Consider the following 14,595-nt stretch of genomic DNA (forward strand, 5'->3'; position numbering starts at 1 on the left):
GAAATGCTTTCTTTAAATAATCGTCATAATTGTAATTCAGCATTAATTTTCTTTGGATTCATATTATTTAACAATACTTATCATAGTGACTTAAAAGAGATTTGAAATGTTTTCTACATCAGAAATCACAGATAAATTGTTGAAGTGCAGTAGGAAAATTTATAAATTGAGAATGGATCAAATATTTTATTGAGAGCAAAATAACTACATTTTCCAACTTCATAAAATAAGGATTAAAAAACAGAGAAATACTGAAAGAGTGACATGCTCCTTGTCATTCCAAATTTCTTATTCATTCTCATTCATAGGGAAATTCTGAGTTAAAGAAATTCTGAAGTGGACTTGTGAAGTCAGTATTTTCAGAAATACAAAGGAAGCTCCTGAGAACAAAATTACTGGTAAAAATAATTAACTGTATCTTAATATATTTAAGAAAGACTTTTGTTATTTATAAATATTATAAACAAGTAACCATAAACATTTTTGTTGTTGTTGTTGTTAAAGATTTATTTATTTATTTATACAAGCACTGGGTACAGTCAGAAGCACGGGAGGGTGAGAGAATTCACCAGAGCCAGAGGGGAGAGCAGAGGCAGAAGGACCGAAGTGCACTGCTGAGGGAGCAGCAGGTGGCAGGAGAGGTCCGAGCGCCATGAGGACCTCCTCTGGTGGCCGGGGAGCAGCCAGGAACGAACCTGCGCTACAGAGGCTGTGGGCAGCTTAGCAACCCAGCGCTCAACCGCTGTGCCACCGGGAGGCCCAAACCATAAACATTCTTTAGAAACATCAATATTGACCTAAAATGGTTGCAAAGTGTTGGATTTTGAATTCTCCCTTTGTTAGAACAGAGGGGATGACTTGGATACAATGAAAAAGTGACTTAAAGATGTATAACCAACCTAGTATTCTGATCAACAAAGGAATAAGGAATTTCACTGAAGAAAAAAATGTGCCATCATTATGTTTATAAATTGATACTCATGAGGTCTTTGTAAGAACCAGCAAGAGACACTTACGTTCTGTTATCATATACTGCTTCTATAGTCAGTACCAGTTAATGCAACAGCTTATTCTGTAACCTTAGAAAGATACCTATAACCCAAATGTTACAAAATTGGTTTTGCACATGTGCTCACATACACAACTAGTAAATATGCATGTTTTTTTCTTCAAAAGAGAGAAAAGATACATAAAGTTTTAAAGAGGAAAACAAAAACTGCATTTAATCCTAGTATTTGGCTCCTGTACTTATTATTGCAGTTGTAGATTTAAGTCAATGGAAGACCAACCAAACTACTTTTGGGGAAATCAAGCAATATTTTCACGCATATGAAACCGAGTCCTTTTTTTTTTTTTTTTTTGCTGGGTTCCTCAACAAAGATAAGCAATTTTCTCCCATACACAGATATGGAAGTTTCAGGATGCTCCAGACTTGGAACTCAACTTGCCTTGTTGTGTAAGTGTGTCAGAAAAACTAGGTGTCAATTTAAAGTTTCTCTTCATAGTTGTCAAATGGAGGATCATTTTCCTATGTGTTTCAGGTCAGGCTACCAAATCAAACCAGTAATAAAGACAATCATTCCCTCATCATGCAGAAATTATTACTGTTGTTATGTTGTGTATTTCCTTGTACTCTTTATTCTCTGTTTATTCCATTCCTGAGTACTTACATATATTGGTAACATAAAGTCTTTGCCATCTACCATAATCACATTTAGAAAAGAATGATTCATTAATAAAATTTTCAAGAAAACCAAAATATTATGAATTGAATTACATTTAAATTTTAGAATTTGTCAATATTTTTGCTAGTGCACTAATTTTAAATGTACATAGTTTCCTTAACTAATAATCAGATCATAATTAAAATGTTCTCTTGCTATAATATTACACTCTCTAGATGGTAGATTGTTTCAAGTATCCTGCTAAATAATTTGCTCTTTTCCAAAAATATGCACAAATTTGCTTTTTACTCATACATGTTTTAAACTTATATCTTTACATAATTTATGTATTATCATATTTTTATTTTATTATTTTTATAGAAGTAATGTTTATTTACAACACTGTGCATGATTCAGACTTCTTCAGATGTATAGTATCAGTAGATGACTGTCTCTATAATTAAAACAACTATTTTAATTTTAAAAGTCAACTAATTTTTTGAGTACAAAAGTTATATTTTATATTGTTTTAGTTGCTCTTTGTACTCAGAATGAGTGTAAATGATATTTTCATGTGTATATTAGTTATATTTTTTAATAAAAATGCACTTGGGTCTGGTCTGTTCTTACCCATTTCCATAGGGAACTTAGCATTTTACAGTTCATTTTTTATGATATTTTATGTTAAAGATAACAGTTATTTTCATATATGATGATTGCATAGTTATTATCAATTTCATGTTTCATAACTTTATTTGTGAAAATAAATATTTAGTTAGAAGAAAGAAAAACATGGGGAATTTTCCTTCTTATATATAAAACAAAGGTATAAAATTGTATTAATAATTCCATTGTGTTTGAATTATTATATATAGAGATAGAATGATTAATGAAAAGGAAAAGGTAGCAAAGAAACCTTCATAAATGTGAGTGTATTAACTATATAAACCTTTAAAATATAAATCAAAATTCAATCATGCAATCCAATTAACAAAATTATACATTTTAAATAACTTACTAATTTTATTGTTTAAATACATTTTTGTTTCTTTTCTTTGAAATGGGTAATATCAAATAATCATCTTCTTGGTCTGTTTTCATGACTGAGTCAAGACAATTCAAATATTCCACAATATTACTAGTATAGAGAAATACATTCACATTTATGATCTAGTGGTGATTTCTTCAAGTAACTTCATCCTTAGGTTCACTGAATGGTTAAGTAACAGAAATATCCAATGGTTCCATTTTGTCTTCCAAGCAAATAACACAGAAACGATGTGTGATGGCCATATGAAGGAATATGGGGAATTTCACTATGAATGGGTTTCTACTGTTGGGATTTTCTGCCACAGCTGAGCTAGAACTCGTCCATGCTTCTCTGTTCTCAGTCTTATATGTGGTGGCTTTAACAGGAAATCTCCTCATTATCACTGCAACTTCCATGGACAGTAGCCTCCAGTCACCCATGTATTTCTTCCTGAAACATCTCTCCTTTCTGGATCTGTGCTACATTTCCGTGACTGTGCCAAGGTCCATTTACAACGCTTTCACACAGAGTGGCTACATTTCCCTGGGGGAATGCATAGTGCAGTGTTTTGCTTTCATTCTCTTTGCGGCTGCTGAGATGTCCATGCTCACAGTGATGTCCTACGACCGCTACGTGGCCATCTGCCTTCCACTGCGCTATGAAATCATCATGGATGTCCGCACCTGTGTTCACGGGGTGATAGGCGTCTGGATCAGTGCAGTCATTATTGGAACCATGCACACAGCTGGCACTTTCTCCATCCACTTTTGTGGTTCCCATATCATTCACCAGTTCTTCTGTGACATCCCCCAGCTCCTGAAACTCTCTTGTTCTAATGAGTATATGAAAGAGGTGGGGGTCTCTTGCTTTGTAGCGATTATGGTCTTCCTTTGTGTTTCCTTAATTGTAATGTCCTACATCCAGATATTCTCTACTGTGCTGAGGATGCCATCTGCTGAGGGCAGAGCTAAGGCCTTTTCCACTTGCCTTCCCCACCTCACTGTGGTCATTTTATTTATTTCAACAAGCTTCTTTGAGTTTCTCAAGCCACCTTCTGACTCTCCAAATGCACTGGACATTTTGCTCACTATTATGTACACAGTTGTGCCTCCAACACTCAACCCAATGATCTATAGCCTGAGAAATCAAGCCATAATGGCAGCATTAAGAAAGGTTTTTCAAATGAGAAAATCTGACCTCTTTTGTTGAGGACATTCTGTTCATTATTTTTGGGTGAGAAGTTCAAAATATATTGGGAAAACTCTTGGCTTAAGTAAATTGTAATGAGGGAAATTAAACAAGTTTATGAAACAATTAAGATTGAGGACAGCATAGCAATGATCACTAGATAGCTCTGGAAAAGCTGCACAAACTTTGATTTTTTTTTTATTTATTTTATTATATATTATATATATATATATTATATCATCCTCTTTTTTGTACAATGTATGCTTTCTCCTCTCAGGTGCAGTCCCTGTAAAAGTCCCACCACCAATTCACCTGTGACCATCACCATAGTTCATTGTGCTCTTCCCACATTTGTTTTGATATCTCTCCCTCCCCCTGCCCTGAAGAATGTCACTGATTTATAACTGTCTGTTGATTATGATTTTTAATTCATCATAATTTTTTCCTGATGACTTTTATGGTTTATCTACATTCCTCCTATAACTGGCTTCTTGATAGGACTTTATATAATTTGCAAGGGAAACATTTAAAGGACTTGGTGTGGGTTGTCTTGTTTATGTATTAGCTGATATTTTCTGTGATTTGAGAAAAGCAGGAAAAGTTGTTAATATTTATCCTGTTTAGAGCATGATCTACACAGAACTGGGAGTTTTAGCTTTTCCCTAATGCTTGAATTCTGTCTTTCTTTGAAGTTAGTGATTTGTCTAGAGGCAGCAATTTCCAAAATGCTGCTTTATCTCTAAGAACATTTTTCTTGGCACAATATATTCAGGACCAGACCAGTTTTCTCTTCACTCATGACTTGCATCCTTCAATTAGGAATAGGGAGTGGGAGTACCTAAATTATTAACTGTGGTTAACCAAGGGGCAACCAGGAATTTAGATCTAACTTGAGAAATGAGAATAGGGCATGTTGTCAAATCAGACTAACAACAGCTCTATGAAAATTACCTTCACAAATAGAGTAGATTGCTATCTCACCCCACAAAACCAGGTGTTAGAAAAACATTTCCATTATTTTAAAGAAGCTTATGTACTCTCTTCCCTGATCATTTCTGTCAGGAAAATGGAATACAGTAAATATGAGATTCTTTTCTCATTATTCCTGAATTACACTGGAGCTAGGATATCACAAGTTATCTCTGCATTGATGAGAAACACCAGACTTTCAGACCCACTGGCCGTGCAGAGCTCCACTGAGGCTCTATCAACTTTACAGCCTTGAAGAACAATACACTGATATCACTGCAATAATCTCTTCACCTCATTTCTTTGCCTCTTAAATTACATGGATTAATTACCACTCAAGTGTGATAAGTGTTTAAATAACACAATAATCTTTAACTTGCTCAGAAATACATATTCTTAAATGTTAAAATGTCTTAAGGAAATAATGGCAATATATATTTTTTAAGATTTATTTATTTATACAAGCACTGGGTACAGTCAGAAGCACAGGAGGGTGAGAGAACACACCAGAGCCAGAGCGGGGAGCAGAGCAGGCAGAAGGACCGAAATACACTGCTGAGGGGAGCAGTGGGTGGCAGGAGAGGACTGTGTGCCATGTGGGACCCTCCTCCGGTGGCCGGAGCAGCCGGGATCGAACTGGCTCTGCAGAGGCTGCGGGCACCTTCGCAACCCAGCGCTCAACCGCTGCGCCACCGGGAGACCCAATGGCAATATTATTTGCATTATTATATGCTAACAAAAATAATAGATATATTGGAAAATTGTTATGGATATATAATGGTAATGATCAGAACATAAAAATTAATGATGATTCATCATCTAATATCCCTAGAAAAGACAGAATCAGTGAACTGAAAGGCAAGTTTCAAATGCAAAATATGAAATTCTACCAAATAAGCTCATGGAACACAGTGATAAAACATCATGAAAAAGAGATTGAATCATAAATGTTAGAAAAGGAGAGTCTAACATGGTCTTATGAAAGTCCCTGAAAACCATTTCCATCTGTGTCTCCGTGCTCTAAGGCAAGAACAATAGACAATATTGAATTTTTCCACCAGAGTTAATAGAAATTTACTTGAAAAAATTCACTGATATATGTAAAATGATTTCAAAATCATAGTATCTTATTATAAATATAAAATAACAAAGAAAAAAATGTTAATAATCATTAAAATTTTACTGTTTTATTCTTTGCTTCATAATCCACTGTAAAATTATTTTTTGCAAAAGTTGTGAAGTAGACGTTTTTATTTCTTTCAGTCAAATGCTGTCTCATGGATTCTAAATCTTTAAATGGGAAATCATGTCCTCATCGAATTTCGGTGTCATCAATTAAGAAATTTTGTTTCCTAATGAATTTCACCTGTGTTTTGTTTAGCTCTAGAATATGAGTGTGGGTTTCTAATCTGTTGTATTGATATAGGGTTCATGTTTATAATATCAGCTGCTAATAACAACAATTTCACAGTACGTAGTATATTAAGACTCTTAACTTTTCCTACTCTGTTTTCCAGATTGTCTTTGGTTCCTGTAGGGTAAAGAAAATGTCAGGCTTTTCTGCCCTACAGCCATCAGGATAGATGATGGTTCCTTGTGGTCCTGAATGCATGCCTGATGGTGGGCACCTGGAATAGGGTATGGTCCTAGGTAGAGGGAATTCACCTGGGCTAAGACTGTGCTTTTAAGGGCGGCATCATGGGACACCAGCAGAAGCCGAGAAGCAGTAGAAGCCGAGCAGAAGCTGAAAGAAGCAGCTGAGAGAGCAGCAGAGAACGCTGGAGAGCCCAGATAGAGTGAGGATTTGCTGGGGCTGGGAGGACTACCAGCCTCCTGGCCCCCAGCACCCTTGCCTGCTGTGTACCAGGTAAATCCCAATAAAAGACCTGCATAAAACCACTGAGGACTCTGATTCCTCCTTTACCCAGTCTGCTGGATCAGAAAACCTGCACTGTGGTCCATTCCTGACTGTACAATTGGTGTAAGTTGGCAAGATGATCCATGTAGACGGACGGGTATTGGAGCCCTCTGAAGACTGGAGGGACTAAGGAATAACAGACTGTGTTTGCCTGTGACGATGCTGGAGGTGCCATGGCGGCACAGAAGGTGGACACCTTCTGGGAACTGTGGGACGAGACCTCAGCTGGAGGATGAGACGCCTGAAAGGACCAACCAGTGACCCCTGAGGCAGCAGAATCATCGGGGAAAGAGGACCATGATCCAGAGCTTGACAGTGCTGATGTAGGGAGAGGCTAATGGACTGATGGACTTGGACTGACAATCCCGCCAGAAGGTGGAGGACCTTGCAGGTTGATGTTTTGGGACCCTGGGGTAGAACAGTTTCGTTTGTACACCCCAGGAGATGGGAATCTGGGGGTGGCCAGTGGGTCTTGATGGCCAAAAACAGCCTGTATATGCCCAGCAGCTAGGCGGAGGAGAAAAGCCAACTGGGAAGGCAAAACCTGGTGTTGATGCTAAGTTGAGAAACTCGGAGTAGCTGCTAAGCTGCCTGGGTATGCTGAAGACCAGTGAGTCTCTTAAAATCATCTGTGGGTGATGCCCTGCTCATAGTCAAGTGAGGGTGAGGAGCTGAGGAACCCGTCCTTGGGAGATGGGTGGGGAACACGGCTTGGGGTGGAGCCCAAGCCAAATGTAGAGCTTGGATCCCTGACCCATGTGCTTGTGCAGTGGGTTGGCCTGAATGCAGGGGTCTGCGAGTCACATTGGTGACTATGAAGGCCGAATGTTGGAGTGACTGCAGACAGAAACCCTGAGGGTTGGCGATTACCCCCAACAGAATAGAATCGCCAATCCCAGAGTGAGTGCATCCTGGGGGTGGATCCTGTGTGTGGCCTGTAGCCGAGACTACACAGCCAGAGAAGGCCAGGAAGCCTGACGGCTCCTGGTGTGTTACAGTAGATGCCGTGAGTGGTTCCCTCCCTTGTATGAGCAGTGCCTTCGGCAGCAGATTTGGTGGATCATCTGCTGGTATCAATAATTGTCTTTTTTCACTAGGTTGGGGCTCTGCCTGGACTTATTTGTGTTTTGTTGTATTTTGTTGTTATGTTGTAATGTATTTGCTTTTGTGGGCCATGGCTGCATTGTTTATGTTTGCTAAGAAAATTGTATATATGAAGTCTATATGGCAGAAAACCCTGAGTGGGTGGACTGTAGAGTGAAGAAAATGTCAGAATTTTCTGCCATTAGGATAGATGATGGAACCCTGCGGTCCTGAATGCATGCCTGATGGCGGGCACCTGGAATACGGTGTGGGCATAGGTAGATGGATTCACCTGGGCTAAGACTGTGCTTTTAAGGGCGGCATCATGGGATGCCAGCAAAAGCCAAGAAGCAGTAGAAGTTGAGCAGAAGCCGAAAGAAGCAGCTGAGAGAGAAGCAGAGAACGCCGGAGAGCCCAGATAGAGTGAGGATTTGCTGGGGGCTGGGAGGACTGATAGCCTCCTGGCCCCCAGCTCCCTTGCCTGCTGTGTACAGGTAAATCCCAATAAAAGACCTGCATAAACCACTGAGGACTCTGATTCCTCCTTTACCCAGTCTGCTGGATCAGAAAACCTGCACTGTGGTCCATTCCTGACTCTACAATATCCCACAATAAAAGAATCAAACATCTTTTCCTGAGACAGTTGGCTATCTGTCATCTGCAGTGAGAGCCTATTCAGATCCTCTTTCCATTTTTAATAGAGCTGTTTCTTAATATTGAATTGTATGAGTTATTTTTTTTAGATTTTAATCCCTGATCTGATATAGCTTATAAAGACCTTCTCTTATTAATGGTCATCATTTTCATATATAGATGGTTTCCTTCACTGTGTAGAAGCTCTTTAGTTAGATGTAGTCCCCTTTGTTTATTTTGTGTTTGTTTCCCTTGATGTTGGAGTCCAATCCTCAGAGTCATCTCTAAGGCTGATCTCAATAAACGTATCGCTTCTGTTTTCTCCCATGTATTTTGTTGTTTCATGTCAATGAACTTATAGTCTGTATTTTTTTCCTCATGTTTTAGGTCATACCTTCAAGGTTTTAATCCACTTTCAATATGTTTATGTAATAGGGTGAAATTCCAGGTAACTGGGTATAATGATTAAATCAACTCAGCAAAAAAATACTCTGTAGGAACAACAAATGTAATTACAAGTTTTGGTCCCAGGGTATTGATTGCCCAGGAACACCAATACCCACAGCATCAGACACTCTGCTTGTGCCAAAGTGACATCATAGCCTAACCTCCAGGGGCCAAAGAAGGGTTGAAATGGACTTATTAATCTGTTAAGTTCAGAATTTTCTGAATGTGACCAAACTCCGAGATCAGGACTTTGAACTACATGTCAGCTGCCCACATTGACAGCTTCTTTTTCAGTTAAGGGAAGAAGTTCTTGAATATGGTATGGTGAGTTTCCTTAAGTTCTAAAAGATAAATTACTCAGAATTATGAAAAGCCTATAAATGACTGGTTTTTGGGTGGATGAGAGATGAGACTCTGATATTTAACTTGTAAAATAAGAAATATAATATGTGATCTATGATTATTTACATGAAAATTATGGATCTGGGAGAGAAACTTTCAAACTCCTTGCTTTCCAGAAACATTTAGTGGAGTGCAGTTCCCACCTCCCTAGCAATGCCTTTCATGATGTAATCATCTTAAAAATAATGCATTGTGAATGTGTGGTGGGATGACACTCTGATACTCCTTGTATTCATATTATTTGTTGACTCTTATGATTGCCAATTATAAGTGATAAGAGGTGCTTCCACATCAGAAATCACAGATAATTGTTCATTTATCATACAAACAAACTGTGGGAAAGAGTTAAACATATTAGTGAGAATAAAGTGACTACATATTCCATCCTCACAAAGTAAGGATCAAATGGAAATGATAAAGATTGAGAGATTATAAGTGACCAAACTTCTTTTGTAACATTAAAATAGCCTTATGATTTTTCCTAATCCTCAGGGAAAGTTCTGAAGTAGAGATTATTCAGAAAAATTCTGGAAAGGACATGTTAATGGCCAAATTTTTAGAAATGTAAGGAAAAAGACTTTCAAGGAGAATAGCTAGTAAAAATCAGTATTATGTACATCAATACATTGAACAAGAAATTTTATTATATTTTGAAAGCCTTTTATCCATATAAAGTTTAAAAATTAATGTTTAAAAGACCTACTAAACATAGAGCTTCCACAGGATCCAGCAATTCCACTCCTAGGTATTTACCCAAAGAACACAGAAACATCAATTCCAAAGAACACCTGCACCCCTATGTTTATAGCAGCACTGTTTACAATAGCTAAGCTTTGGAAACAGCCCAAATGCCCAAAAATAGATGACTGGATCAAGAAGATGTGGTACATATATACCATGGAATATCACTCAGCATTCAAAAAAATCACATGCAATTTGCAGCAACATGGATGACGCTGGAAGGGATCATGCTCAGTGAAATAAGCCAAAAAGAAAAGAAAAATCCCGGATGGTCTCACTCATAGCAGGGATCTAGAAAACTTAAATAAGGGACCAGGAAAATGAGTAACTATAAGAAAGTGAAAATCAAAATCAACAAAAACTATGAACCAGAGACACTTTTTGGGGGGTGGGGGGCGGGAGGGAGGGATTGGGTCAGAATGGGGGGATTGCAATTGTATGGGGAATATAAAAATAAAATTTATTAATTAAAAAAAAGTTAATATTCACAAAACACTATTATATAGTTAGATTTTGAGCGCCACCTTTGAAATAAGACAGATAATAACCTTTAAGAAGTAAAATTTTGAATCTGTATTGAATTGAGCACTTTCATAGAAGAAAAAAAAATCTTAAAGTCACAGCTCATGAGGAAAGAAAATTATCTTGATAGTAATACATAAAAACCAACAAAATAGACACTTGAAGCATCTTGTTTCCACTGCTTTCTCTTGTTATCAAAGACAGTTATGGTCACAGTATTTTAATTACTAGTTAGATATTTATATTCCATAATGTGACATTTCTTTATACACACACACATAGAAATTGGATCAATATATAAATTACATACATATATATATAATCTTAAAAATAATTGTGTAGTTCTTTTCCTGGCAGAAAAGACAAAGTTTCAAAGATGAAAACAAAAATGGTACATAATTCCACTATATGGCCACTGTATGAATTATTTACAATAGTTGATTTATATTAAATGAAGACCAATGAAAATACTTCTAGGTATATCAAGCAATATTTTAATGTAAGGAATGTACCATTTTTGTTGTGTTCCATAAAGGAAAATCATCAACTGTCTCCCAGATACACAGAAATAGAAGTTCTTGGAGCATCCAGAAACCTCACCTGGTAAGTTTCAGTTACAAGAGATGATGCCTGGATGAGTAAAGTTGTCACTAGATGTCTAGAATTGTCAGGTATGTCTTTAAAGTCTCTCTTCAATATTTTTAAATATAACATTGCTTGGTTTAATTTAACAGTATTTTCATATTTCTGAATAATACACACAAAGAACACACATACACCCAACACCCCCTATCCCACACATACATACATGGAACTAATTTTTAAGTAAGTTTTCCTTGGTGTTGCAAAGGACTCACTCATTATCTCTAAGTCTTTGCTATCAAAATATTATCTTGAAAAATCATTCAGTTATATTTTAAAATTTCTCAATGGTTTTGCTGTATCACTAATTTTAAATGGACATAGTTTTCAAAGAACATTATTAATGTGTGTGTATGGATAGAAAAAATTCAATATAAATGAACAATGTATATTCTATACCTCTAACAATAAAATTATATATTTAAATATCTTATTAATTATATTGTGTACATTCATTTCTACTTGTCTTGATTGAAATGAGCAAATCCAAAAATTAGAATCTTATTTACCCATATTTCCATAATGAATCAAAGCATTTAAAAATATCATGATAAGGGGCCTCCCTGGTGGTGCAGGGGGTTGAGCGCAGCACTGTGAGGTTGTCTGCAGCCTCTGCAGCGTGGGTTTGATCCCAGCCAGGCAGCGAGAAATCCACATGGCATGGCAGACCTCTCCTGTCTCTGCCGCTGCTCCCCTCAGCAGTGTATTTCGTCATTCTGCCTATTCTGTTTCCCGCTCTGTATCTGGTGAATCCTCTCACCCTCCTGCACATCTGACCTGTACCCCTGTTCTTGTATAACTAAATAAGTCTGAAAAAAAAATTCAAGAAACTTGTCGAGAAGGGCGGAGCAACATGGCGGCGAGGAGACGCTGCAAGTAAGATCTCCCATTAAAAAAGTTAATAGGGAGGAAAAGCAGCAGGTCCCAGTGAGAACTGGGACACGGAAGATTAACGGATGAATCCAGCAAACTACCCAAAGAAGAAAGTTGCCATAAAAGAGGACCAGAAGGGAGGAAAGCACAGAACCCTGCTCCCCTCCCCCACCCACAGAGTCGGCACTCTCCGACCAGCAGAGAGGAGGAAAACAACAAACTAAATGACCAACAAGAACAAACTACACAGCAAGCGGGACTGTGAGTGGAAAGGAACTATTGCAGCCACCACACCCCGTGAATGGGAGCTGTGGAGAACCCTGCAGGATTCACCGTGGTGGTGAGCAAAAGGGCTCCGGGCGCCATTAGAGAAGAACAAAGAGACTCTGGAGACGCGCACACAACCCCGGGCCAGCCAGTAAGCTTGCACGGAAAAGCAGCGCTTGGCGCTCTTGAAAAGCAAACACGGATCCAGATCTCAGCTGCCCAGGTCCACGCGCCTGCAACCTAGTCTTGCGGGGAGACGCGCGGAGGTCCTCACTGGGTGAAAAGTCCTCACTGAGTAAGCAGGAACCAGGCGCCCAGGCATGGGAGCTGGGTGCAAAAGGCGCCATTCCCGCGCCACTGAGCTGGTCTACAGCCCGTGTCCTGGACCTGAGGGCTTTGGAACTGAGACCCGGGGCACGAAATTCGGGGCGTGGGTTCTCCACAATGGTGGGGCACAAGGCAGACACAGGAACCCAAAGCCGTTGAGGTTTACCCTACCATTCCAGCTCTGCTCCCTGTCCCACGGGGTGGGGGGAGGCGAAAAACAGCCCCCAAGGACAATAGGAGAGATCACTGGTGCCACCTAGCGACCAGGAAAAAAAAGTCACTAACACCCCATAGAACAGGGAAATTTCTTAAGACTGTTTGAAAAGGGCAAAAGGCTCCCGGAGGAGACAGTGGCCAGCTGGGAAGTTAGCCCACGCCAGGCCCCTTCCGACCAGCAGTCTGAGCCCACAGAGAGAACAGGCACCCACGGCCAGGGCAGACCGGGAGCACAGAAGAGTGTGCCTGAGACTGGAAGCGCAGTGACTGAGTCCCGCGTCGCCTTTTTAGAACAGGGACATTTCTTCAGTAAAGACTGCCTGAAACCAGCAGAAGGCTCCCTCAGAAGCCAGAGATGGCTCCTGGAGGAGCCAGAGGGAGCGGAGAAGTTCACCAAAGATGCCGGCCAGTCCGAGCAACACAGTGTCCCAATGCATACGACAAATTAGAAAACAGACAGTAGGGAGTAGAAGAACAACACACAACCTAACAACTCCTCAGGAAAAAAGCACACAACAAAAAGAAAACCACCCTCCAGATTACAACGACAGTAACTTGGAAGAACTTCTGAGACTTCCAGAAAGGGAATTTAAAATTGCTGTGATTAAAAACTGACAGAAGTCATAAAGGAAAACAATGATATGAGAAAATAATCAACGATCAGAAGAATGAAATTGAGTCCGTAAAGAGGGAAGCAAAAGAAACGCAGGAGATCAAAGAATTAATGGAGGAACTAAAGAACTCTGGGAAAAGCAATGAAAGCAGAATAGATGAAATGTAAGAATGAATAAGTACTCTTGAAGACACAGAAATAAAAAGAACCAAAACAGAAAAGGAAAAGAAGTACAAAGGAAAAAGAATGAAGAAAGACTTCGGGAACTATCTGACTCCATGAGGAAAGGAAATATAAGAGTAATAGGAATTCCAGAAGGAGAGGAGAGAGATGTAGGAACAGAGAAAATATTCCAGGAGATAATTGAAGAGAACTTCCCAAATGTGAGAAGGAGCTGAAAATTGATATACAAGAAGCAAGAAGAACACCAAACTTCCACGACGAAAGGAAAAACACAGCAAGACACATAATAGTAAAGCTCCCAAGAATCCAGGACAAGGAAAAATAATGAAGCTAACAAGAGGGAAGAAACAGATAACATTCAAAGAAAAACAATCAGGCTGACATCAGACTTCTCTGAGAAACACTATGGGCAAGGAGAGAGTGGAGGGACAAGTCACAGACTCCAAGAAAACAGGTGCCAACCAAGAATACTCTATCCGCAAAGCTCTCCTTCCTCTGTGAAGAAAGAATAAGGACCTTCCCAGACAACAGAAACTCTGGAATTTCATTACGAATAAACCCCCACTCCAAAAAATACTATAAGGAATCCTAAAGCCAGAACCCAGAAGGACGAATAACAATGAAAGAAAGGCCAAAAAAATTAAAAGAATAAATAAATAAAATCAAAGAAAACAAACACAATGGCAAATACAGATGCTAACATATCAATATTAACTCTAAATGTAAATGGACTAAACTCTTCAATAAAAAGACACAGAGTTGCAGCCTGGATTAAGAAACAAAACCCAACCTTTTGCTGTCTCCAGGAAACACATTTAGCTACAAAAGGAAAAATAGATCAAAGTTAAAGATGGAAAACAATCCTACAAGCAAATGG

At 38.8% G+C, this 14,595-nt stretch overlaps 1 protein-coding gene across 1 annotated transcript; it reads left to right on the plus strand.

Annotated features, from left to right (window-relative positions):
- The first annotated feature begins 2,967 nt into the window (after positions 1–2,967).
- On the plus strand, positions 2,968–3,903 carry LOC119251035 (olfactory receptor 14J1-like). The gene has a single exon (XM_037518543.1). The coding sequence runs from the start codon at positions 2,968–2,970 to the stop codon at positions 3,901–3,903; it is 936 nt and encodes a 311-aa protein (XP_037374440.1).
- Positions 3,904–14,595: the final 10,692 nt, after the last annotated feature.

This window comes from Talpa occidentalis, unplaced genomic scaffold (assembly GCF_014898055.3).
Source record: "Talpa occidentalis isolate TD23 unplaced genomic scaffold, MPIMG_talOcc4v2.1 talOcc4.2, whole genome shotgun sequence".
NCBI lineage: Eukaryota > Metazoa > Chordata > Mammalia > Eulipotyphla > Talpidae > Talpa > Talpa occidentalis.

What these genes read in the sequence shown, in the direction of transcription:
- LOC119251035 (XM_037518543.1), top strand. Translation starts at nt 2,968, where the DNA reads ATGGGGAATTTCACTATGAATGGGTTTCTACTGTTGGGATTTTCTGCC.